Source organism: Cynocephalus volans, chromosome X (genome assembly GCF_027409185.1).
Source record: "Cynocephalus volans isolate mCynVol1 chromosome X, mCynVol1.pri, whole genome shotgun sequence".
Taxonomy (NCBI): domain Eukaryota; kingdom Metazoa; phylum Chordata; class Mammalia; order Dermoptera; family Cynocephalidae; genus Cynocephalus; species Cynocephalus volans.
In genome coordinates this window covers 114,091,032-114,117,382 of record NC_084478.1, presented here as the reverse complement: position 1 = coordinate 114,117,382, position 26,351 = coordinate 114,091,032, and the positions used below count along the sequence as shown (strand labels likewise).

At 47.2% G+C, this 26,351-nt stretch overlaps 4 protein-coding genes and 1 pseudogene across 4 annotated transcripts; 2 read left to right on the top strand and 3 right to left on the bottom strand.

Annotated features, from left to right (window-relative positions):
• Positions 1-733: 733 nt before the first annotated feature.
• LOC134368230 (histone H2B-like) lies at positions 734-1,166 on the top strand (annotated as a pseudogene).
• A 4,669-nt stretch (positions 1,167-5,835) lies between these two features.
• On the bottom strand, positions 5,836-6,946 carry LOC134367504 (thymosin beta-15A). The gene is made up of 2 exons (XM_063084249.1): positions 6,847-6,946; positions 5,836-5,873 (listed from the first exon to the last, which is right to left on the bottom strand). Exons 1-2 carry the CDS (start codon positions 6,944-6,946, stop codon positions 5,836-5,838), a joined length of 138 nt encoding a protein of 45 aa, XP_062940319.1.
• A 3,848-nt stretch (positions 6,947-10,794) lies between these two features.
• LOC134368229 (histone H2A-Bbd type 2/3-like) lies at positions 10,795-11,254 on the bottom strand. Its single transcript, XM_063084774.1, has 2 exons — positions 11,210-11,254; positions 10,795-11,091 (listed from the first exon to the last, which is right to left on the bottom strand). Exons 1-2 carry the CDS (start codon positions 11,252-11,254, stop codon positions 10,795-10,797), a joined length of 342 nt encoding a protein of 113 aa, XP_062940844.1.
• Positions 11,255-16,716: 5,462 nt separating this feature from the next.
• Positions 16,717-17,148, top strand: LOC134368228 (histone H2B-like). Its single transcript, XM_063084772.1, has one exon. The coding sequence runs from the start codon at positions 16,717-16,719 to the stop codon at positions 17,146-17,148; it is 432 nt and encodes a 143-aa protein (XP_062940842.1).
• A 4,669-nt stretch (positions 17,149-21,817) lies between these two features.
• On the bottom strand, positions 21,818-22,929 carry LOC134367505 (thymosin beta-15A). The gene is made up of 2 exons (XM_063084250.1): positions 22,830-22,929; positions 21,818-21,855 (listed from the first exon to the last, which is right to left on the bottom strand). The coding sequence occupies exons 1-2, from the start codon at positions 22,927-22,929 to the stop codon at positions 21,818-21,820; spliced, it is 138 nt and encodes a 45-aa protein (XP_062940320.1).
• Positions 22,930-26,351: the final 3,422 nt, after the last annotated feature.

Below are 26,351 nucleotides of genomic sequence, written 5' to 3'. Positions count from 1 at the left end.
TTCATTCTGTACTGGTTCCGTATTTGGGGTTCATTTTTCCACAAATACATTTAAGGAATAAATTTTCTCGAACTGTCCGATTTTTGAAAAGCACGTGATTTTAAACTATTTCTTGACTGTCTCTTACCTTTTGGGTGACTTACTGCAAAATTAGACCAATACCTTTTTTCTCTTTCAATCAAGGGCTGTTCTATGTATTCAGCAATGCTAGAATGTAGGGTACTTTTTCGGATCTAAGTATCATTAGGAGTGTGACTACAAACCTGGTAAATGCTGAATTTTCTTATGTAGGTCTAAATACCCCAGTTGTGTTTGATTTCACTCTTTACAAACGGTAGTTTTTTACTCCGTTATCCTGATTCATTGAGGGTTTCGATCAGAACCGGAGGCGGGAGTTGGACCGACACATCTCCACGTCCATGAGCCCTCTGCTGGCCGTGTCACAGCCTTCCTGTGTGGGTTCTCTTGCTGTTAATTTCTGTATGGGACCAGACAGGCAGCTTGCAGGGCTCCAGACGCTCACTGTGATTGGTGGAGGGACCGCCAGCAGGAGGACCGTGCAGTCCCAGCACACTCCGCTAGGCTCACTCACGCGCTCCCTGTGTGCCCTGACACCCAGTCAGAAGTCGAGGTCACGCATGACGTGAGGCAAGGCAGCGACTATAAAAAGGGCTCCCCGCCTGGCAGCAGCGCCATCGTCGGTGCCTCCTAGCTCTTGGGGGTTGCCTGAGGGATGGCGGAGCCTGCCTCTGCCCCGTCTCCGGAGGAAGGTGTCAGCACCCAGGCGCCTGAGAAGGGCGCTCCGACGGCCCTGAAACAGAGGAAGCCCAGGCGCCATCGCCGCCGCAGCCGCCGTCACACCCGCTGCAGCCGCGGCCGCCGCGGCGAGGACAGTTTCGCCACCTATTTCCCCAGGGTTCTGAAGCTGGTCCACGACGGCCTCAGCCTGTCCCAGCAGGCCGTGAACGTCATGGACTCGTGCATTTAGCGACCTCTTCGAGCGCCTCGCCGAAGAGGCCGGCCGCCTGGCCCGTTACAACCAGCGCTGCACCCTCACCTCACAGGACATCCAGGCCGCCGTGCACCTGCTGCTGACCGGGGAGCTCCGCAAGCATGCCGTGACCGAGGGCACCAGGGCTGTGCTCAGGTTCACCATGAGCACATGAGCCGCCTCCTGCCCCCGGGCACGGCCCCCCAAAGGCTCTTTTCAGAGCCGCCTCAGATGACCCAAAAGACCTGTAACCACTTAATTTATCGTGCTATTTGTGGCTTCCTCAAAATCCGAGTAAATTTTCTGTTCTTCTGTTGCTTTTTGTTCTGTGTGGCCTAAAATAATTTTCTAGAGTTTTCCGTGAGTACTGATCTCCTACATATCCTCTAAGGAAAAGTGATTTTAAGAAATCAACACGATTAGGAAATGATGACTGCACTATGGGTGTTTGTGGTTTCCGTTTGGAAATTCAGAAATCAAGTAGAAACATCAGCAAAGCACCAAAATGACGTTGGGAATTGTAGACAGGGAACAAAATGGGACTGACACAGATGAAATGTCTGTGGGACAAGGGACGACTGGGTTTGAGGACTAGAAGGGAACAGAACGCATGACTACTTTCTTCAGTAGTTGATGGACGAAAATGTGGCACCTCCTGGTGCGGTTTGCAGAGAAAACCAACTGAAGGGAAGAGTCAGCGCTTACGTAATTGACAAACTGTTGATATTCATTACATATAGAAATTATAATTTTGCTATGTTGGATTAAATAAAATATATTATTAAAACTTTAAAATAAATAACACATCCTAAGCATCTATATGCGGAATAGAGTATTAACAGGACGATAACACTCCAGTCAACCTTTTTTTCCGCATTAACTTTATTACTTAGCCCATTAGAAACACACGTGAGGAAACAAAACACAGCATAGAAAAAATTAAATCCAAGAGTTCCACAACAGTACTTATTCCTAGGCTTTCTAGAAACTGAAGTCACTACTTTACTAGTAACTAGCAACTAGTTCCTAGCAGCTAGTTACTACGAACTGGTGACTAGCGCTCCTGGACGTCAAGGGACCTGGCTGCCCATCCCCTACATCCAGTCCTTATTTAAAACCCTCAATGAATCTGGAACAAAAAGTGGAAAAGCCCAGGTTTTCATAGTGAAAACTAACCGATAGGGGATATTTTTAAATATGCAACCTGTGTAAAGTGTAAAATAAATCTATTCAAAACTCTTAGATGCTGAAAAGGAGAGCACATTTTAGAACTGGTGACTACATATTAGAGCTCCTGTGTAAAAAAAAACTTTTTCTAAATGCTTTCAAATTTACTTTTCAATGAAAACTCCTAACAGAGGAAAAGGGAATCGATTATGTGGCAATGTTTTAAAATCAAAAGATTCTGTGGTAATTTAATTCAATCACAGGACTTCCATACACTTGTGCACATATAAATTACAGAAATCGATCCAATTATATGATATACAAACTCGAGCGTTATGTATAATAAAAACAATGAAGGACAGTTATATTAGTGTTGACAATGTGGTTCACAGTAAAGAATGCTGGGAAGCCAGCAGCAAGCCACCTGCCACCTGCCAGAAAACTACCCACTGCAGGGAGAGGAGCAAATGGGAACAAGGAGGTCAAGGGGTACAAATCAGGAATTGGGCCAATGAATACGTCTGGAGATCCAAAGTACAGCAGGACGACTATTGTTAATAATGTTGTGTTTGATTCTGAAACTTTACCAAGACAGTAGATTTTAGATTCTCTTAGCATACAAGGGTAGAAGGTGATGAAGATGGTCATTTGTTTGACTGTAGTAATCTCTTCACTATGTATATGCGTACGAGCCAGAGCCATCGTGTCGTACACTTTAACTATAAGGAAGAAAGAAATAAAAAAAGGAAGACTAATACACATTGGCAGCACGCCCCCTGACCCCTGCCCTCAAACTGCCACGGGCACACCTTCGGAGGGCTCCAGGATTTACGGGCCGACTGGGGTGGCTCTGAAAACAGCCTTCGGGGGCGATGCTCGGGGGCGGGAGGCAGCTCAGGTGCTCATGGGGAACCTGAGCTTGGCCTTGGTGACCTCGGACATGGCGTGCTTGGCGACTGTGCCAGCATTGTGCTAAGCACTTGACGGGGAGTACCTCAACTACTTTTCACCACATCCCCTTGAAGGAAACAGCGTTATCATCTCCATTTCTATGGATGAAGAAACTGAACCACAATAGATTGTCACTTGCCCGAGATCATACCGGTTGAAACTTCCCAAGGCAAGGATCAAACATATTCCTATGCATTTGAGAGACGAAGGGCAAGATATTTTTCTCAGGTGTGAATATGCGATGGTTACATTCTAGGGCATTCCTAAAACTCACTTGCCTGTGCAGTTTCTTGAGAATTTTAAGTGATGACACTAAATGAGGTTTTTGACCCTTTGCAAAGATGAAGTCGTCGTGACATACGATTTGGCTGATTTTTGTCTTTGGATTAACTTGCAGCATATATATTATGGCTTTCCAGCTTTTTGCCATTTTCTGTTCTTTGCAATTAAGGACATGTCGGCCTATGTACACTGACAGGATACAGGTGTCAAAGCATGGACCAGGTATTTTCAAAAGATGTAGACATGCATAAGAAAATCCACTTAACTCCAGGCTTTTCTTTTTTCCCGTAAATGTAACTGCTACAAGAAGACCTTCGGATGGTTGGTTTTGCAAATAATAAATGGATTCAGGGCTCTGAAACCTCAATCCCGGATGCTTGGGAAAAAAACCTCCCTCTGCTTGGAAAGACAAGTGAACCTAGTCACTCACTACAAGATTAGGCCCATGTGATTTACTTGAGAAATGCAGGGCAAAACTACTTCCAGTGAGCAATCGTTCTTCCCGTCTTATTTCTGTAGGAGCGTTCACTTAGAAACTATGTGACTTCCCCTCCCACCACATACCTCTCACTTGCTCCCACTCAGTTTATCATTTACACTGCCCTGGGAGGAATCAATCCTTTAAAAAAAAAATGACGGTTACCAGGTGCAACTAAAAACTGGGAGTTTTCGTCCCATCCCCAGCTCACCTGACATGCTTTCCTTTAGGCATCTGAAATGGGCCTAATCTTGAGCTGGATTAGTGTGCTAATGCACACGTTACTGAGTCTGTCGTGGACGTACAGCATCTTTATCAAGCTGCAAATGGCAAACTGAAAGGAGAGCAAATGGGCTGGATGACAGAATCGGGATCCAGGGACCTGATAATGGCTAAACTTGTGTCCGTCCGTCTAAAGTGCAACCGTTATGGGTCCCCATCTGTGTAACTTGGGTCCAAATGCTCTGAAAAGGTCAGCTGGAGAAGACTTGGACGTATGGGGGCAGGAAAACAACAGCTGACTTCAAATACTGGAGGATGGATTAACCACGCTGTATGGGTCTCCAGCATGCTCTCCTAGGATTATGGCATAGAAGTTACAGGCAGGCAGGGAAGCGTGTAAGCAGCATGTCAGTGTAAGGGACTGAGTGACTCTACTGGGCAATTGCTTCAGGCAGATGGTAAGGTAGTGATGACCAACATGGTGACCTCCAGGGCTCAAATCTTCTGGTTACCCTAAGCTCTGAGATTGTGTCACCTCAACCACACTTTACCTTAGTTGACCCACCTGCTGTTTTTCTTGTGGAAATTTGTGCTAGAGCAGAGAAAACACCTTCCACTTTCTGTAACCCCAGTGAGTATTTAAGGATGTGAGCCCCTAGAAAGAGGGAGGTAAGATAATAGTTGAGGTTGCAAATAGGTATGGACGGTATAATCCCTTATGGTGGGAAGATACCTATAGTAATAGATCACAGAGGGGCCCAGCCCTTGTAGCCTCATTTAACCTTAATGACTTCCTAAAAAGTCTATCTCCAGGTAGAGTCGCATTGAGGGGTAGACCTTCAAAATATGAATTTGGTGTGGTGGGGGTGGGGGAACACCATACGGTCCACAGCACTTATGCTCACCATGAAACCAAAAATGCTTGCTTCAGGAGACAGTAAATTCTGTTCAGTAGAAGAACCAGATCAGAGGTTCAGTGTTACAGGTCATCAGTGGGCATCAGATATCTGAGTTGACGCTCAACTGAAGATGTGATGTGCTCAGTACAGTGCGTGTTAACAAGTGCCTCCCGCGCCCTTTCCATCCAACCCCAAGCTTAGGTGCCCCCTCCCATTCAGTCGGAAAACACTTTCCAGAAGGCAAGACAGCCCAGCTTGAATTTCAGTTCTTATTCAGCTTGAGTGGGTCACTTCAGACCCTGTGTTTGTCTTTCTTCACTCTGAGATAAGGGGCTTAGTCCACTGCTGAAGAGGTTTTCCTTCAACCGTTTTGTTTGGCGAAAAAGGGTACCCTTGTGTACTTTTCCTTCCTTAGAAGAAATGAAGTCGAGAGCCGCCAGATAATGACTGTATTTATTATTTCATTACTACATTGGAAATAAAAACAAACTGTGAGAAGTTGCAGAAGCATGCAACTTCATGAAGATAATGAAGCAATGGAGGCACCCATTGCAGAAGGTTAAACCTGGCTTATCCTGCTGGGGGTGAAAGGGCTACACACACAAGGGTCAACACTGGTGAGATTATTCGCAACATCTGCCATCTGGAATTTACACACCAACGGCAAGTTTGAAAGCACACTTCAGGAAACTTTGGTTCCACCTGACCTTTTAGCCAGGGAATAGAAATGAGAGGACAGCAGAAGATGCCTAAAATCGCTACAAACACAACGGTTTGCAAAAAACAAGCATAAAACCAAGGCTCTCGGGCAATGTTGAAATTTCCTCTTGGGAGGAGATCCCGTTTTACGATGTCTGAGCACACTGTTTCTCCTGCTGGATCGCTGAGGGGAAAAAAAAAACAAAACAAAAAATATATATATCACTAAGAGTATTTTCCTAAGATTTAATTCAGTTTCTTACAAAACAGCTTTAGGTAAGTCATGGAAGGCTGCCATACATGCTTTTAATTGAGAATGCTAAGGCACTAACCACAAATGCTCACAGCGGGGTGCATGTGTGCACGTGTGTGCATGTTTACCACTCGAACATTCATTAGAATCTACTTCAATTGCAGTTTTTTTGGTTTTTGCTTTCATTCGAGAGGCAGATTTGTGTTGTTGACAGTTTTTCGATAGATTATTTGAGACCGAGGAGGAAGTGAAGCATTTTGCTCACGTTTATCTCTGACGATACCATTTGGAAGTTATACACTTTGAGATAATTTTCACTAATTTCGGAACTCTCAAATAACGCACACATGACAGAAAATGCCCCTCAGCTGTTGTGAATATGCTTGGAGTTTCTCCAGCTGTCTGTTACTCTGGAGGGCAAAACTGATCCCTTAAGTCTGGGAGCCTCAAGTGCACCCAAGATCGAAACTCGTTCTGCATCCCTATCTTGTCACCAGATTGGAGAAGGCCCAGACCGCAGAGCTGGCATGGTTCTTTAGGCATGAGATAATGGACTCAAATTTCTAGATGCAGAAAAATGCCAAATAACTAAAAGTAGACAGAAGTAAGGTTTTTCTAGTGCTAAGTCCAATGTTTAAGATTGGTTTCAATGTGTGTTTTAGTAATTTTCCAACAGGGAAGTGGTTTTTACTTCCCCATTACTACTAGGGCCTATCATGTGCGAACCATTTATATAATCCAAAGAAGGAGACAACTCTTTGATAGTTGTCATGGCTGCATAAAATAAAATGGTACTCTAATAATTACTTCCTCGATAGTAAAAATTACTAGAAGATAGGTTTATTCACTGAAGATACCAACTTTCACCATTGTCTGTCTCAGCTAGAAACCCTCCATGACTTACTTTCCTTTGAGGGAAGAGTATTTTTTTCCTCGGTATGAGTTTTCTTCAGTTTTGACTTGTCAAACTTCTCCACCTCCGACAAGTCTGGCTTATCACTCATCTTGACTAAAAGAAAGACCGAAAACAATTTCTTTTAAGAAACTTCCCTGGCAGAACTATCGTCAGACAAAGTAGTAACAGTCATAAATGTTCAAACGTAATAGTCATGTATATTTTACATACTGATCTTCCACAGGAAAACACCAGCGCATCTTAGAAGAATTCTATTTTCATTACTTTGAAATTCACTTCAATACCCCTATTCTGATAAGCAGAAAATGCCCTTAGATCAGGATACACTAGAAACCAAGACGCTCTAGAAACCCGGAGCCAACATGTCCGACTCTTTTAAAATCACAGCAAAGGTACAATGGAGGTAAGAGAAGCACAGGAACAATTAGGGGTCGAAGAATATAATAAAAACTTGGTTCAACCAGTCAATGATTTTCTAATAGATGACAGCACTATCTAAGAATCTTCGCTGTCTGTTCAATTACCGGGGGGTGGGGGGGGTGGGGTGGCGACGGCATTTTTCTTGGAGGATGGGGAGCAGCACACAAAAAGGGGTGGCCAAAGTTGTACTAATTTCTTTCCATTTTAAATGCCCCCAAACAGTAGATTAAGGTGCTGCAATAAGAGAGGGGAGAGGATTTAATCCGGTCGTAACTGGTTACTCGTCTTATACTAGCCCCTTGTGGCAGCGGTTTGTAAACGCTGTAAGAAGGGACAGCTAATTAGGATCAGACTCACGACTTCGGCAGAATGGGATACGCTAAATACACAGAGTCTTATTTCACCACGTTTTCTCTGTCAAGGGCGAGGCAAGGAGACAAGGCTCAGAAGAGTCTTGCTGTGGACCTGATGAAATGCCTTGCGGCGGCCTCTGAACATTCTAGGTTTGTCCAAAACAAAGAATAAGAGACCCCAGAATCCGGAAGGCGGAGCTCTCCTGCTCATGTCTGTTCCCACCCTGGTGGGGCGAGACACGTCTAGCGACCAGAGTAGAACAGAGACGCCCCCAAGCGGCCAGTAGTTTCAAACACGTCCCCTCCATTCAGTTGACCTTATCCTATGACCCTCCCGTGCCAAGCGCTCTGAAGCCAACCTCAAATCTGGGGAAACCGGGACAAACAAATAACAGGGCCGGGCGCACAGGCCACTTTGACAGGAGCATCTTGCTTTCATTTGAAAATAACTGTCATCCTGGTCGGGCGCCCAGCCGAAGGGCCACGGGAGGGGAGGGAGCGAGGGGCCAGGCCCAGAGGGCCCATTCCTGGCGAGCCCTCAACTCCGCTTCGTCCTCGAAGCCTCCGACCTGCACTTCTTCCGCGGACCGGCCGGCCGCTTTGGGGGTCCGCCCCTCGGGCCTTCCAGGGCCCGACCCCCGGGAGGGCTCGGCATCTCACGCAGGCGGCTCGCCGAGGGAAGACAAAGGCACGAGTCTCGCCCCGGGGCGCCGACGGGAAAAGCCAACCGCAATCCGGGCCCCTAGGGCTCCCGAAGGCGCGACAGCCCCGCCACGCAGTCCCTGCGCACTCCCGTCCCCATCGTCCTCTGGCCCCAGCGGGACCGCACCACCTCACCTGAGGGCTTGAAGACGCCTGAAGGATGCCCCTGGGGTGGAGAGAGCTGCTCACTGCCTTCGTGGTGTGCGTTCCCGCGCAGAAACCCGCACTTACAAGGCCCGGAGCAGGCCCCGCCCGCCCCCGCCCCCACCCCTATCATTGGCCGAGGTGTCCGGGTGAAAGGACGAGTCGACACCAGTTGATGACCCACCGGAGAGGGCTCGTTTATTAGGCGGCACACAAACATATACATAGGGTTTTTAGGGAAAGCTGATTGGCTTAAGATACAGTCCCTACTTAGCATACCGCATGGGGCTTGGGGGGTGAGCTGATTGGTGTACGATTCGCGCCGGTAGGAAGGAGAATACGGAAGGAAAGGGCAACCAGCGCCATGATGGGGTGTGGCCGAGAAGGACTTATGTGATCAGGGTGTGATCCCTTGGGGCATTTGGGTTCTTACACCGGGCCTCATTTCCCAGCCCCTACCTCCGCTTTAGCCTTGCAGGCCCGTTCCCCCATGTCTTCCCTCTACTTAGGACCTCACCCCAGGAACAGGGGCTTCATGATGTCCTAGCCGACCTCACCTTCCCAGACCCCATCACGGCCCTCTCTGATTGGCTCAGGGACCGCGGGCTCACATTCCTTGCCTCTCCCACTGCTTTAGGCCCGAGGGTCCTTATTCCTTTCATCCCGAGTACACTCACTCCTCCAAGATAATAGGGGCCTCTACCAGAAGCAGGCACATTTTGCCCAGTTACCTTTGAAGGTCTGGAACTCTGAGATCCAAGCCAGATGAGCTGTAGTCAAGCTCGCACAACTGTTTATAGCCATCGGACCCTAAGTAGGCCATGATGACCAAACAGTGGTATGGAAGCGTTGCTCAGCGCTGTCTGTTCTAATCCTTGCCCGGGTCATGGAGGAGGTGAGCGTGGGTGGTTCAGAGTCATTCACTCCCACAGCTGGACGTCTCTACGACAATGAGGCTCTCCTGGGCCAAAGCCACATTTTCAACTTTCTCAGCCACTGAACAAGAGAACAGTCAGTTGATAATAACCACAGGAGAATCTACTAAGGCTATCCGTCTTTATATCTCCAATCCCTAGCACTTTGTTTGGCCCACAAGTGACCCTCGATGTAGACATGTCCGTAGATTAAAGTAACATAATAAATGCGTGATTTAGAGTCAGAAATTAACCCTGATATCTGTGTATAGTCGATTTTCAGTACAGGTTCCAAGACCATTCAGTGGGGGAAAAGAATAATCCCTGTCACAAATGGTGCTGTGACAACTGGATATCCACATGCAAAAGAGTGAACTTGGACTTCTATCTCACACCATGTATAAAAATTCATTCAAAATGGATGACAGATCTAAGGGCTGACACTCAAAAACTCTTAGAAAAATCACATCAAGGTACACCTCCATGACCAGGCCCTGGCAAGCATCACTCTCCTGTCGCAGGAAGAGGCGGACAGCCTGAGTGAGGGCCAGCTCCTCCATGGCCGGTGGAAGAGCGCCTGCTGGAAGCGTGCTACCGCCAGCTGGCAACAGGCCACATAGACAGCCACTCCTGGGCGCAGCCCCGGGACACCTGCCACGGTCCTGTCGCCCTGGTGATACGCAGAGAGCGGCATCTGAGGCGGGGCCTGGCCTGACCGCGCTGTTGCTAGGCTACAGCTTGCGTATCCCGGTAGCTAAGGGCGTCTCCCAGCCTCTCCCTCTGAACAAGGCCAAAACTAAACTCTTGACCCCCTGTGACCCTAGTTCCGCCTTTGGGGATTTCTGCATTGTTCCCACCCATCAATCACTCCTCTCTCTGGCAGTCAACGTCCCTGCCCCACTTGAGCCCTTGACTTGAGCTCCCATGCCACCTGAGGCTCCGTCCCCCTCCATAACATAACCCCTTTTGACATTCATCCTACCAGGACACCTCAGTCTTGGCCTTGAGCTCCACCCCAATGAACACCATCGTTCCGGTGACTAGCTCAGGGTCCACGTGGGAGCCTCCTGTGCCCCCGCCCCAGACAGCACCTCCCACACGGGGACACCAACCCCCATTGTCACCACGAGAGTCTGCTCCCCTGTGCCCTCCCTGTTCCCTGACCCTCGCCACTCCCTGCCCGTCCGTCCAACATTGGGTGTCTCACACCCCACTCTGACACAAAATTTATAGAGCAAGCCTGTGGGTACTTTCAAACACTTTAATGACACAAGGCGCCGAAGGCACAAGACAGGCCAGGGCTGTCCCGGCTGGCTGTGACGGAAGGGGCTGGCGCCGGGCTAGCAGGAGTAGACGGAGGATCGGTGGGCTGGTGAGGCCCCCTGGGTGCCAGGCGTCCACAGCTAGGCTGGGGCCACCTGGGAGATGGTTGTAGTCACGAAGAAGCCACTGAGCAGCGCGTTGCTGTGCACGGCCACGTCCAACAGCTCCAAGGTGATGCATCTCCTGCTGCTCCTCCGGGCCTCGTCGCTCGCCAGCTCCAAGACCTTGGCCGTCACGTACTCGACGATGGCACCTAGAAAGACCGGCGCACACGAACTCGGGCACTGGGCGTAGTGGCCCTCCCGCAGGAGGCGCTCCGGGTGGCTCACGGAGAATGTCAGCTCGGCTCGGTGGGCGCGAGAGCGGCGGCACGGCACCTATTGAGACCGGACGACCGTGGACGGCTCGTCCTCCTGCTCGGCATGCCGGGCCTTGGAGACGACCGATCAATCTGCGAGGTCTGGCTCGACTGGATGCCTCTCAAGATGTCGGTACTTGGCCCGTACTCCGTAACCTAGCTACCGCGACCCGGCCCCTCATTGGTCCGGAACAGGCTCGTGGCCGCGCACACTGGTGACGTCACTGCCCTCCAGTTGACCCCGAGGGAGCGGGCCTGGGCCTACAAACGGCCGGCCAGGGCAGGTGCAAGGCACCCGCACGCTCTCGCCCCTGGGCCCTCCCTCTGTGGCAGCGCTCGCCTTCTGTAGGACCCGAGCATCGCAGGCAAGATAAAGAAAGAGGGGTGGGGGACGGGTACGACATGGTGTCAAGTACATTCGTGATGTCGTGGAACAATCACAACCGTCTGCTTCCAAAGCATTTTCACCACCCCGCCAAGAAACCCCTGTACCCGTTAAGCACTCACTCCCCATGCTCGTCGTACCCCCACCCCCGAGCACACACATACACACGCTCCCAATAAATAGCTCTTGGCAACCACTTGCTTTCTGTCGACAGAGGTTTCCCCCATGTGGAGCTCTCCCTCCCATGGAACCCAACGCATGGCCTTCTGTGTCTGGCGGCTTTCACATAGTGTAATGTTTTCCTCATGGTACATCTACGTGGTAGCGTGAATCGGTACTTGCTTCCTTCCTTTTCACAGCTGAATAATAATCCATGGTATGGATGGACGACATTTAGTTTATCTATTTGTCCATTGATGGGCATTTGGGTTGTTTCCCCCTTTTGGCTATTGAGAATAGGGCACCTCTGAACGTTCATGTAGTTATCTTTGTTTGAACACCTGTTTCCATTTTCGAGAGACTACATCTAGTGCTATCCCTCCCTCTTCCAGGTCAGTGCTTCAGGGTCCATTAGCTGTCTCTTCGGTCCCTGCAGATCTTCCAGAGGCCCCACCCAGACCACAGGGCTGCTAAGAATGTCCCCACACACGTCTCCTTGTGTTCAGGCCACTAGGTAGTGTACCCAGCAATGGAACTGCTGCTGTCAGCAGTGTGTGCATCCTGCGCATTAATTAGTATTGCCAGATTGCTCTCCAAGATGGTCAGACCAATTTGTCCTCCTAATACCAGAGTGTGAGTCCCCACTAGTCACCAACATTTGATGCGGTCTGACCTTTTTAATTCTCACTGGTCCGACGGTGTGAAATAGTATGTCACTGTGGTTGTAGTAGGCATTTTCCAGGAGACTTGAGCGAGGTGGCACCTCTTCAATCGTGCTTCTTGTTGTTCTTTGTGATCGTTTGTGCTTGGTCTTCCGTAAAATGCCTGATCAAGGCTTCCTTCTTTTTAATCTTTTTAATCAGCACGTGGGCCATAAAATCCTCTCTCAGTAGCACTCACGCATGCCCCACAAATTTTATTCTCACGCATCAATAAATATTTTTCAGTCCCTGTAATGATTTGTCCTTTGGCCCATTATTTCTTTAGAGTGATTTGTGTCATCCCAAACATTTGGTTTTGACAACATGGTTTGTCATTGATTCTTAAATGTACTGTAGTCAGAGAATGTGATATGTATTTGATACTTCTGGAATCTTGCTTGATGGCCGAGTACATGTTCTATGTGTATAAATATACATCAGGTGGATAAAACACATTCTCTAATTTCCGGGTTCATATTATCGCATTACTCCATTTCGTCAAGCAAGCTTGGTAGGTGCTTTATTTCTAAGTCCTTGTTACGTTTCGGCCACTTGCTTACAGGTGGCTGCAAATGTCTATATTTGGTGGTGACCTTCGCTACTCCTTATTGTCATTCAGTCAAGTGTTGACTTAAATAGTTTGAAGCTACCCTACCCAGTATAGGTCATCTTAAATTTATAATACCTCCCACATGAATTGAACATTTTATCCCAGGGGGACTATCTTTATCCTCAAGAAATCTCCGTTGACTTCAAGTCTATTTTTGCAATATGATATAGCTATGACAGCTTTCTTCAGCAAAGACCTGACTTAACGCTTATTCCACCATTAAAAAAAAAATTGGTGGGTTATTTTCTCTTCTTAATATTTTTTCTAGCTACGTTGGTACTCGTAATGTGTTATTTAAGCAGTAAAGGCACTTCCCGTAGCTTGTCTACGTAGTAAACCACACCACTGGATCCTAGATGTTCACTCAGTAAGTGCCCGTTTTCCTCACGTCCCTCCTGAAGTGAGTAATCAGATGCACTTGATTCCACTTAGGATCTTGTACCTCAAACCCCACTTTTCTTCTCTCTTTCTCAAATTTCATTAATATCGCTAGAGTGAGCAGGACCAAAGCCATGTTGGGACCTAAAACCACATGGGCTGTAAAAGAATGTAAAAGGACACAGTTTTTCCTTGGTAAGCATTTATCGGGGTTCCCTCCTTTCCCACAGTTATGTGATCTGTTGAACCGTGGTTATGGGGCAAGATGACAGTATTTACGTGGATGTAAAGTTGTTTTCCAGTCGGCCTGTGGCTGCAGACTTGCACGTACTTTTCAGACCCTGGGAAACCAAGGAAGACATCAGTAAAGCTATGGTGATTCCACTCTTCCAGCAGGACTCTGAGAAAACAGCAATGGCAAGAGGAGAATCCAGACAGAGTCTTGTTGAGAACAGGGACACAGGTCTGGGGGATGAGGCCATGATCTCCTTGATCCCATAGATGGAGGCCACTTTCTCCATTCTAGATGGCTAGTGCCACCTCTTCTGTAACAAACCAGGCTGGGGAAGAGGTCCCCACTGCCCAGGGCTGAGAGTTTCATGCTGCTATCCCAGAGGGTCCAGAGGGCAGAGCAATGATTAAAGAGGACTGTTTTCAATCCCTTAAATCTAATGGAATTAGCCCTACTATGGTGCAAACCTGCTTAGGGCCCATAAACTCTAGTTTTCTTCTGATTTCCCACATTTGGAATGGTAATGTCTATTCTATGCCTGTCCCGCTACTGTTTTTGGAAACTGGTAATTTGCTGTCTGTTTTCGCAGGTTCAGGGATAAGGATAAATTCTGCCTCAGCATCAGTCACAACTGGAGTCTCACCCGTAGCAGATATATAAGATTTGTAGATGAGATTTTGGACTTAAAGTTGAACTGCAATGGGTTAAGATTTGGGGGCTGTAGGGAAGGTGTGAATGTATTTTTCATGGAAGTACATTAATTTTTTGGAGGGGCAGAAAGCTTAGTATTCTTTATTGAATTGTACCCTCTCAAAATTCTTGTGTTGACCTTGTGACCCCCCAGTACTTCAGGAGGTGACCCTATTTTGGAGATAGTCTCTATAGAGGTAACTGTGTTTAAAGTGAAGTCGTGAGGGTCGGTCCTAACCCAATATGACTGGTGTGCTTATGAAGAGGGGCTATTTGGCATCCAGAACTGTGAGATGATAAATATATATTTTTTAAGTCACCGAGACTCTCGAATTTATTTACGACAGCTTTAGAAACTAATATAATATCTGTAAATCAACATGATTAAAAGCATAAAACCATTCAAACAAAACAACAAACAGCAGTCAAGGACTCAGACCTATTTAATGACACAATTCCCCTCAACTGCAAGTCCAAACATTTCAGGAGGCTTCTAATTGGTTCAGCCTGGGACACCTCATCCAACAGGTCCCTCCCATCATCCCCATTGCACATAGACGCAAAACATGATGTTTTACCTTTCTAAAAAAAAAAAAATGTATATATATTTCCACACACATTATATTGCCTGGCAATGAACAGAATTGGTAAAAATCTGAATGAATTAAACTAGTAACTTCAGTTTCTAAAGAAGGTGGATTAGATATTGTTTCTTGACATTTTTGACTCAGTTATTTCTCTCCTGTGTTTCAGTCCTCAAATATATATCCACAGTCACACACACACACACACACACATACATAGTATTTATACACACACACACAAACACACATATACACATACACATATACATATGTGTCTGTATACATGTAAAAATGAATATATATGTGTGTACATACAAATATATACATATACATATATATATATATATATTTATATTTATATATACATTTGTTTTGTTTTAAATTTCTGGCCGGTGCTGGAATCCTCAAACTCATGGAGAATAAATAACGAACTGTAAGCATCCATATGGGGAACATAGTAGGAGCAGGACAAACATCCTGCATCAAACGTTTTTCGGCATTCTCAGTATTATGGAGTACATACAGAAACACAAAGGAGGACCCAACCGATCACAGAAATAACTAAGGAGAAAATTTCAAGAAGCAATACCTATCCCTAGGCTTTCTAGAAACTGAAGTTACTATTTTAACTCGTTCAGTTTTATCCAGTTATGTTCCTCTCCAGTCTATAATCTTTGGGTTTAGAAAGCACAAACCTTCATGACTTGCATTTATGCATAATAGGGATGATGGAAGGTCCAATCAGAGCAGCTCAAGCCCCAGTCTGTTCTCAGTCAGGCAATGAGGAACCTGTAGCCACGGAGTCATAGCCACCGGCTCACCATGGAACCGGGTTTCCCAAGAGAGCCAATCAAAATTTTCCTGGACTCTTCAGCCTTGGAGTTGAGGTGGAAGCAGCTCCTGATGGAATGGGTGTGATTCTTTGCCTGAGGGCTCATTTACTGTGAATTATACTGTATGGTTGTTTATTGTCTTTTCTTTCTTTCTTTCTTTCTTTCTTTCTTTCTTTCTTTCTTTCTTTCTTTCTTTCTTTCTTTCTTTCTTTCTTTCTTTCTTTCTTTCTTTCTTTCTTTCTTTCTTTCTTTCTTTCTTTCTTTCTTTCTTTCTTTCTTTCTTTTCTTTCTTTCTTTCTGTGACAAGTTCCTTGATGACCTCCATTTCTCTAATTCTTCTTCATTCTGTACTGGTTCCGTATTTGGGGTTCATTTTTCCACAAATACATTTAAGGAATAAATTTTCTCGAACTGTCCGATTTTTGAAAAGCACGTGATTTTAAACTATTTCTTGACTGTCTCTTACCTTTTGGGTGACTTACTGCAAAATTAGACCAATACCTTTTTTCTCTTTCAATCAAGGGCTGTTCTATGTATTCAGCAATGCTAGAATGTAGGGTACTTTTTCGGATCTAAGTATCATTAGGAGTGTGACTACAAACCTGGTAAATGCTGAATTTTCTTATGTAGGTCTAAATACCCCAGTTGTGTTTGATTTCACTCTTTACAAACGGTAGTTTTTTACTCCGTTATCCTGATTCATTGAGGGTTTCGATCAGAACCGGAGGCGGGAGGTGGACCGACACATCTCCACGTCCAGGAGCCCTCTGCTGGCCGTGCCACAGCCTTCCTGTGTGGGTTCTCTTGCTGTGAATTTCTGTATGGGACCAGACAGGCAGCTTGCAGGGCTCCAGACGCTCACTGTGATTGGTGGAGGGACCGCCAGCAGGAGGACCGTGCAGTCCCAGCGCACTCCGCTAGGCTCACTCACGCGCTCCCTGTGTGCCCTGACACCCAGTCAGAAGTCGAGGTCACGCATGACGTGAGGCAAGGCAGCGACTATAAAAAGGGCTCCCCGCCTGGCAGCAGCGCCATCGTCGGTGCCTCCTAGCTCTTGGGGGTTGCCTGAGGGATGGCGGAGCCTGCCTCTGCCCCGTCTCCGGAGGAAGGTGTCAGCACCCAGGCGCCTGAGAAGGGCGCTCCGACGGCCCTGAAACAGAAGAAGCCCAGGCGCCATCGCCGCCGCAGCCGCCGTCACACCCGCTGCCGCCGCGGCCGCCGCGGCGAGGACAGTTTCGCCACCTATTTCCCCAGGGTTCTGAAGCTGGTCCACGACGGCCTCAGCCTGTCCCAGCAGGCCGTGAACGTCATGGACTCGTGCATTAGCGACCTCTTCGAGCGCCTCGCCGAAGAGGCCGGCCGCCTGGCCCGTTACAACCAGCGCTGCACCCTCACCTCACAGGACATCCAGGCCGCCGTGCACCTGCTGCTGACCGGGGAGCTCCGCAAGCATGCCGTGACCGAGGGCACCAGGGCTGTGCTCAGGTTCACCATGAGCACATGAGCCGCCTCCTGCCCCCGGGCACGGCCCCCCAAAGGCTCTTTTCAGAGCCGCCTCAGATGACCCGAAAGACCTGTAACCACTTAATTTATCGTGCTATTTGTGGCTTCCTCAAAATCCGAGTAAATTTTCTGTTCTTCTGTTGCTTTTTGTTCTGTGTGGCCTAAAATAATTTTCTAGAGTTTTCCGTGAGTACTGATCTCCTACATATCCTCTAAGGAAAAGTGATTTTAAGAAATCAACACGATTAGGAAATGATGACTGCGCTATGGGTGTTTGTGGTTTCCGTTTGGAAATTCAGAAATCAAGTAGAAACATCAGCAAAGCACCAAAATGACGTTGGGAATTGTAGACAGGGAACAAAATGGGACTGACACAGATGAAATGTCTGTGGGACAAGGGACGACTGGGTTTGAGGACTAGAAGGGAACAGAACGCATGACTACTTTCTTCAGTAGTTGATGGACGAAAATGTGGCACCTCCTGGTGCGGTTTGCAGAGAAAACCAACTGAAGGGAAGAGTCAGCGCTTACGTAATTGACAAACTGTTGATATTCATTACATATAGAAATTATAATTTTGCTATGTTGGATTAAATAAAATATATTATTAAAACTTTAAAATAAATAACACATCCTAAGCATCTATATGCGGAATAGAGTATTAACAGGACGATAACACTCCAGTCAACCTTTTTTTCCGCATTAACTTTATTACTTAGCCCATTAGAAACACACGTGAGGAAACAAAACACAGCATAGAAAAAATTAAATCCAAGAGTTCCACAACAGTACTTATTCCTAGGCTTTCTAGAAACTGAAGTCACTACTTTACTAGTAACTAGCAACTAGTTCCTAGCAGCTAGTTACTACGAACTGGTGACTAGCGCTCCTGGACGTCAAGGGACCTGGCTGCCCATCCCCTACATCCAGTCCTTATTTAAAACCCTCAATGAATCTGGAACAAAAAGTGGAAAAGCCCAGGTTTTCATAGTGAAAACTAACCGATAGGGGATATTTTTAAATATGCAACCTGTGTAAAGTGTAAAATAAATCTATGCAAAACTCTTAGATGCTGAAAAGGAGAGCACATTTTAGAACTGGTGACTACATATTAGAGCTCCTGTGTAAAAAAAAAAACTTTTTCTAAATGCTTTCAAATTTACTTTTCAATGAAAACTCCTAACAGAGGAAAAGGGAATCGATTATGTGGCAATGTTTTAAAATCAAAAGATTCTGTGGTAATTTAATTCAATCACAGGACTTCCATACACTTGTGCACATATAAATTACAGAAATCGATCCAATTATATGATATACAAACTCGAGCGTTATGTATAATAAAAACAATGAAGGACAGTTATATTAGTGTTGACAATGTGGTTCACAGTAAAGAATGCTGGGAAGCCAGCAGCAAGCCACCTGCCACCTGCCAGAAAACTACCCACTGCAGGGAGAGGAGCAAATGGGAACAAGGAGGTCAAGGGGTACAAATCAGGAATTGGGCCAATGAATACGTCTGGAGATCCAAAGTACAGCAGGACGACTATTGTTAATAATGTTGTGTTTGATTCTGAAACTTTACCAAGACAGTAGATTTTAGATTCTCTTAGCATACAAGGGTAGAAGGTGATGAAGATGGTCATTTGTTTGACTGTAGTAATCTCTTCACTATGTATATGCGTACGAGCCAGAGCCATCGTGTCGTACACTTTAACTATAAGGAAGGAAGAAATAAAAAAAGGAAGACTAATACACATTGGCAGCACGCCCCCTGACCCCTGCCCTCAAACTGCCACGGGCACACCTTCGGAGGGCTCCAGGATTTACGGGCCGACTGGGGTGGCTCTGAAAACAGCCTTCGGGGGCGATGCTCGGGGGCGGGAGGCAGCTCAGGTGCTCATGGGGAACCTGAGCTTGGCCTTGGTGACCTCGGACATGGCGTGCTTGGCGACTGTGCCAGCATTGTGCTAAGCACTTGACGGGGAGTACCTCAACTACTTTTCACCACATCCCCTTGAAGGAAACAGTGTTATCATCTCCATTTCTATGGATGAAGAAACTGAACCACAATAGATTGTCACTTGCCCGAGATCATACCGGTTGAAACTTCCCAAGGCAAGGTTCAAACATATTCCTATGCATTTGAGAGACGAAGGGCAAGATATTTTTCTCAGGTGTGAATATGCGATGGTTACATTCTAGGGCATTCCTAAAACTCACTTGCCTGTGCAGTTTCTTGAGAATTTTAAGTGATGACACTAAATGAGGTTTTTGACCCTTTGCAAAGATGAAGTCGTCGTGACATACGATTTGGCTGATTTTTGTCTTTGGATTAACTTGCAGCATATATATTATGGCTTTCCAGCTTTTTGCCATTTTCTGTTCTTTGCAATTAAGGACATGTCGGCCTATGTACACTGACAGGATACAGGTGTCAAAGCATGGACCAGGTATTTTCAAAAGATGTAGACATGCATAAGAAAATCCACTTAACTCCAGGCTTTTCTTTTTTCCCGTAAATGTAACTGCTACAAGAAGACCTTCGGATGGTTGGTTTTGCAAATAATAAATGGATTCAGGGCTCTGAAACCTCAATCCCGGATGCTTGGGAAAAAAACCTCCCTCTGCTTGGAAAGACAAGTGAACCTAGTCACTCACTACAAGATTAGGCCCATGTGATTTACTTGAGAAATGCAGGGCAAAACTACTTCCAGTGAGCAATCGTTCTTCCCGTCTTATTTCTGTAGGAGCGTTCACTTAGAAACTATGTGACTTCCCCTCCCACCACATACCTCTCACTTGCTCCCACTCAGTTTATCATTTACACTGCCCTGGGAGGAATCAATCCTTTAAAAAAAAAATGACGGTTACCAGGTGCAACTAAAAACTGGGAGTTTTCGTCCCATCCCCAGCTCACCTGACATGCTTTCCTTTAGGCATCTGAAATGGGCCTAATCTTGAGCTGGATTAGTGTGCTAATGCACACGTTACTGAGTCTGTCGTGGACGTACAGCATCTTTATCAAGCTGCAAATGGCAAACTGAAAGGAGAGCAAATGGGCTGGATGACAGAATCGGGATCCAGGGACCTGATAATGGCTAAACTTGTGTCCGTCCATCTAAAGTGCAACCGTTATGGGTCCCCATCTGTGTAACTTGGGTCCAAATGCTCTGAAAAGGTCAGCTGGAGGAGACTTGGACGTATGGGGGCAGGAAAACAACAGCTGACTTCAAATACTGGAGGATGGATTAACCACGCTGTATGGGTCTCCAGCATGCTCTCCTAGGATTATGGCATAGAAGTTACAGGCAGGCAGGGAAGCGTGTAAGCAGCATGTCAGTGTAAGGGACTGAGTGACTCTACTGGGCAATTGCTTCAGGCAGATGGTAAGGTAGTGATGACCAACATGGTGACCTCCAGGGCTCAAATCTTCTGGTTACCCTAAGCTCTGAGATTGTGTCACCTCAACCACACTTTACCTTAGTTGACCCACCTACTGTTTTGCTTGTGGAAATTTGTGCTAGAGCAGAGAAAACACCTTCCACTTTCTGTAACCCCAGTGAGTATTTAAGGATGTGAGCCCCTAGAAAGAGGGAGGTAAGATAATAGTTGAGGTTGCAAATAGGTATGGACGGTATAATCCCTTATGGTGGGAAGATACCTATAGTAATAGATCACAGAGGGGCCCAGCCCTTGTAGCCTCATTTAACCTTAATGACTTCCTAAAAAGTCTATCTCCGGGTAGAGTCGCATTGAGGGGTAGACCTTCAAAATATGAATTTGGTGTGGTGGGGGTGGGGGAACACCATATGGTCCACAGCACTTATGCTCACCATGAAACCAAAAATGCTTGCTTCAGGAGACAGTAAATTCTGTTCAGTAGAAGAACCAGATCAGAGGTTCAGTGTTACAGGTCATCAGTGGGCATCAGATATCTGAGTTGACGCTCAACTGAAGATGTGATGTGCTCAGTACAGTGCGTGTTAACAAGTGCCTCCCGCGCCCTTTCCATCCAACCCCAAGCTTAGGTGCCCCCTCCCATTCAGTCGGAAAACACTTTCCAGAAGGCAAGACAGCCCAGCTTGAATTTCAGTTCTTATTCAGCTTGAGTGGGTCACTTCAGACCCTGTGTTTGTCTTTCTTCACTCTGAGATAAGGGGCTTAGTCCACTGCTGAAGAGGTTTTCCTTCAACCGTTTTGTTTGGCGAAAAAGGGTACCCTTGTGTACTTTTCCTTCCTTAGAAGAAATGAAGTCGAGAGCCGCCAGATAATGACTGTTTATTATTTCATTACTACATTGGAAATAAAAACAAACTGTGAGAAGTTGCAGAAGCATGCAACTTCATGAAGATAATGAAGCAATGGAGGCACCCATTGCAGAAGGTTAAACCTGGCTTATCCTGCTGGGGGTGAAAGGGCTACACACACAAGGGTCAACACTGGTGAGATTATTCGCAACATCTGCCATCTGGAATTTACACACCAACGGCAAGTTTGAAAGCACACTTCAGGAAACTTTGGTTCCACCTGACCTTTTAGCCAGGGAATAGAAATGAGAGGACAGCAGAAGATGCCTAAAATCGCTACAAACACAACGGTTTGCAAAAAACAAGCATAAAACCAAGGCTCTCGGGCAATGTTGAAATTTCCTCTTGGGAGGAGATCCCGTTTTACGATGTCTGAGCACACTGTTTCTCCTGCTGGATCGCTGAGGGGAAAAAAAAAAACAAAACAAAAAATATATATATCACTAAGAGTATTTTCCTAAGATTTAATTCAGTTTCTTACAAAACAGCTTTAGGTAAGTCATGGAAGGCTGCCATACATGCTTTTAATTGAGAATGCTAAGGCACTAACCACAAATGCTCACAGCGGGGTGCATGTGTGCACGTGTGTGCATGTTTACCACTCGAACATTCATTAGAATCTACTTCAATTGCAGTTTTTTTGGTTTTTGCTTTCATTCGAGAGGCAGATTTGTGTTGTTGACAGTTTTTCGATAGATTATTTGAGACCGAGGAGGAAGTGAAGCATTTTGCTCACGTTTATCTCTGACGATACCATTTGGAAGTTATACACTTTGAGATAATTTTCACTAATTTCGGAACTCTCAAATAACGCACACATGACAGAAAATGCCCCTCAGCTGTTGTGAATATGCTTGGAGTTTCTCCAGCTGTCTGTTACTCTGGAGGGCAAAACTGATCCCTTAAGTCTGGGAGCCTCAAGTGCACCCAAGATCGAAACTCGTTCTGCATCCCTATCTTGTCATCAGATTGGAGAAGGCCCAGACCGCAGAGCTGGCATGGTTCTTTAGGCATGAGATAATGGACTCAAATTTCTAGATGCAGAAAAATGCCAAATAACTAAAAGTAGACAGAAGTAAGGTTTTTCTAGTGCTAAGTCCAATGTTTAAGATTGGTTTCAATGTGTGTTTTAGTAATTTTCCAACAGGGAAGTGGTTTTTACTTCCCCATTACTACTAGGGCCTATCATGTGCGAACCATTTATATAATCCAAAGAAGGAGACAACTCTTTGATAGTTGTCATGGCTGCATAAAATAAAATGGTACTCTAATAATTACTTCCTCGATAGTAAAAATTACTAGAAGATAGGTTTATTCACTGAAGATACCAACTTTCACCATTGTCTGTCTCAGCTAGAAACCCTCCATGACTTACTTTCCTTTGAGGGAAGAGTATTTTTTTCCTCGGTATGAGTTTTCTTCAGTTTTGACTTGTCAAACTTCTCCACCTCCGACAAGTCTGGCTTATCACTCATCTTGACTAAAAGAAAGACCGAAAACAATTTCTTTTAAGAAACTTCCCTGGCAGAACTATCGTCAGACAAAGTAGTAACAGTCATAAATGTTCAAACGTAATAGTCATGTATATTTTACCTACTGATCTTCCACAGGAAAACACCAGCGCATCTTAGAAGAATTCTATTTTCATTACTTTGAAATTCACTTCAATACCCCTATTCTGATAAGCAGAAAATGCCCTTAGATCAGGATACACTAGAAACCAAGACGCTCTAGAAACCCGGAGCCAACATGTCCGACTCTTTTAAAATCACAGCAAAGGTACAATGGAGGTAAGAGAAGCACAGGAACAATTAGGGGTCGAAGAATATAATAAAAACTTGGTTCAACCAGTCAATGATTTTCTAATAGATCACAGCACTATCTAAGAATCTTCGCTGTCTGTTCAATTACCGGGGGGTGGGGGGGGGGTGGGGTGGCGACGGCATTTTTCTTGGAGGATGGGGAGCAGCACACAAAAAGGGGTGGCCAAAGTTGTACTAATTTCTTTCCATTTTAAATGCCCCCAAACAGTAGATTAAGGTGCTGCAATAAGAGAGGGGAGAGGATTTAATCCGGTCGTAACTGGTTACTCGTCTTATACTAGCCCCTTGTGGCAGCGGTTTGTAAACACTGTAAGAAGGGGCAGCTAATTAGGATCAGACTCACGACTTCAGCAGAATGGGATACGCTAAATACACAGAGTCTTATTTCACCACGTTTTCTCTGTCAAGGGCGAGGCAAGGAGACAAGGCTCAGAAGAGTCTTGCTGTGGACCTGATGAAATGCCTTGCGGCGGCCTCTGAACATTCTAGGTTTGTCCAGAACAAAGAATAAGAGACCCCAGAAACCGGAAGGCGGAGCTCTCCTGCTCATGTCTGTTCCCACCCTGGTGGGGCGAGACACGTCTAGCGACCAGAGTAGAACAGAGACGCCCCCAAGCGGCCAGTAGTTTCAAACACGTCCCCTCCATTCAGTTGACCTTACCCTATGACCCTCCCGTGCCAAGCGCTCAGAAGCCAACCTCAAAGCTGGGGAAACCGGGACAAACAAATAACAGGGCCGGGCGCACAGGCCACTTTGACAGGAGCATCTTGCTTTCATTGGAAAATAACTGTCATCCTGGTCGGGCGCCCAGCCGAAGGGCCACGGGAGGGGAGGGAGCGAGGGGCCAGGCCCAGAGGGCCCATTCCGGGCGAGCCCTCAACTCCGCTTCGTCCTCGAAGCCTCCGACCTGCACTTCTTCCGCGGACCGGCCGGCCGCTTTGGGGGTCCGCCCCTTGGGCCTTCCAGGGCCCGACCCCCGGGAGGGCTCGGCATCTCGCACAGGAGGCGCGCCGAGGGCAGACAAAGGCACGAGTCTCGCCCCGTGGCGCTGACGGGAAAAGCCAACTCCCAATCCGGGCCCCTAGGGCTCCCGAAGGCGCGACAGCCCCGCCACGGAGTCCCTGCGTGCTCCCGTCCCCATCGTCCTCTGGCCCCAGCGGGACCGCACCACCTCACCTGAGGGCTTGAAGACGCCTGAAGGATGCCCCTGGGGTGGAGAGAGCTGCTCACTGCCTTCGTGGTGTGCGTTCCCGCGCAGAAACCCGCACTTACAAGGCCCGGAGCAGGCCCCGCCCGCCCCCGCCCCCACCCCTATCATTGGCCGAGGTGTCCGGGTGAAAGGACGAGTCGACACCAGTTGATGACCCACCGGAGAGGGCTCGTTTATTAGGCGGCACACAAACATATACATAGGGTTTTTAGGGAAAGCTGATTGGCTTAAGATACAGTCCCTACTTAGCATACCGCATGGGGCTTGGGGGGTGAGCTGATTGGTGTACGATTCGCGCCGGTAGGAAGGAGAATACGGAAGGAAAGGGCAACCAGCGCCATGATGGGGTGTGGCCGAGAAGGACTTATGTGATCAGGGTGTGATCCCTTGGGGCATTTGGGTTCTTACACCGGGCCTCATTTCCCAGCCCCTACCTCCGCTTTAGCCTTGCAGGCCCGTTCCCCCATGTCTTCCCTCTACTTAGGACCTCACCCCAGGAACAGGGGCTTCATGATATCCTAGCCGAACTCACCTTCCCAGACACCATCACGGCCCTCTCTGATTGGCTCAGGGACCGCGGGCTCACATTCCTTGCCTCTCCCACTGCTTTAGGCCCGAGGGTCCTTATTCCTTTCATCCCGAGTACACTCACTCCTCCAAGATAATAGGGGCCTCTACCAGAAGCAGGCACATTTTGCCCAGTTACCTTTGAAGGTCTGGAACTCTGAGATCCAAGCCAGATGAGCTGTAGTCAAGCTCGCACAACTGTTTATAGCCATCGGACCCTAAGTAGGCCATGATGACCAAACAGTGGTATGGAAGCGTTGCTCAGCGCTGCCTGTTCTAATCCTTGCCCGGGTCATGGAGGAGGTGAGCGTGGGTGGTTCAGAGTCATTCACTCCCACAGCTGGACGTCTCTACGACAATGAGGCTCTCCTGGGCCAAAGCCACATTTTCAACTTTCTCAGCCACTGAACAAGAGAACAGTCAGTTGATAATAACCACAGGAGAATCTACTAAGGCTATCCGTCTTTATATCTCCAATCCCTAGCACTTTGTTTGGCCCACAAGTGACCCTCGATGTAGACATGTCCGTAGATTAAAGTAACATAATAAATGCGTGATTTAGAGTCAGAAATTAACCCTGATATCTGTGTATAGTCGATTTTCAGTACAGGTTCCAAGACCATTCAGTGGGGGAAAAGAATAATCCCTGTCACAAATGGTGCTGTGACAACTGGATATCCACATGCAAAAGAGTGAACTTGGACTTCTATCTCACACCATGTATAAAAATTCATTCAAAATGGATGACAGATCTAAGGGCTGACACTCAAAAACTCTTAGAAAAATCACATCAAGGTACACCTCCATGACCAGGCCCTGGCAAGCATCACTCTCCTGTCGCAGGAAGAGGCGGACAGCCTGAGTGAGGGCCAGCTCCTCCATGGCCGGTGGAAGAGCGCCTGCTGGAAGCGTGCTACCGCCAGCTGGCAACAGGCCACATAGACAGCCACTCCTGGGCGCAGCCCCGGGACACCTGCCACGGTCCTGTCGCCCTGGTGATACGCAGAGAGCGGCATCTGAGACGGGGCCTGGCCTGACCGCGCTGTTGCTAGGCTACAGCTTGCGTATCCCGGTAGCTAAGGGCGTCTCCCAGCCTCTCCCTCTGAACAAGGCCAAAACTAAACTCTTGACCCCCTGTGACCCCAGGTCCGCCTTTGGGGATTTCTGCATTGTTCCCACCCATCAATCACTCCTCTCTCTGGCAGTCAACGTCCCTGCCCCACTTGAGCCCTTGACTTGAGCTCCCATGCCACCTGAGGCTCCGTCCCCCTCCATAACATAACCCCTTTTGACATT

Bases quoted from the DNA above. Each gene is read 5' to 3' on its own strand.
- LOC134367504 (XM_063084249.1), bottom strand. From the start codon at position 6,946: ATGAGTGATAAGCCAGACTTGTCGGAGGTGGAGAAGTTTGACAAGTCA. The intron at 5,874-6,846 runs GTAAGTCATGGA...TTTTCCCCTCAG, and splicing joins TACTCTTCCCTCAAAGGAAA to CGATCCAGCAGGAGAAACAG.
- LOC134368229 (XM_063084774.1), bottom strand. From the start codon at position 11,254: ATGAGGGGCCGGGTCGCGGTAGCTAGGTTACGGAGTACGGGCCAA. The intron at 11,092-11,209 runs GTACCGACATCT...CGGTCTCAATAG, and splicing joins GGTTACGGAGTACGGGCCAA to GTGCCGTGCCGCCGCTCTCG.
- LOC134368228 (XM_063084772.1), top strand. From the start codon at position 16,717: ATGGCGGAGCCTGCCTCTGCCCCGTCTCCGGAGGAAGGTGTCAGCACC.
- LOC134367505 (XM_063084250.1), bottom strand. From the start codon at position 22,929: ATGAGTGATAAGCCAGACTTGTCGGAGGTGGAGAAGTTTGACAAGTCA. The intron at 21,856-22,829 runs GTAAGTCATGGA...TTTTCCCCTCAG, and splicing joins TACTCTTCCCTCAAAGGAAA to CGATCCAGCAGGAGAAACAG.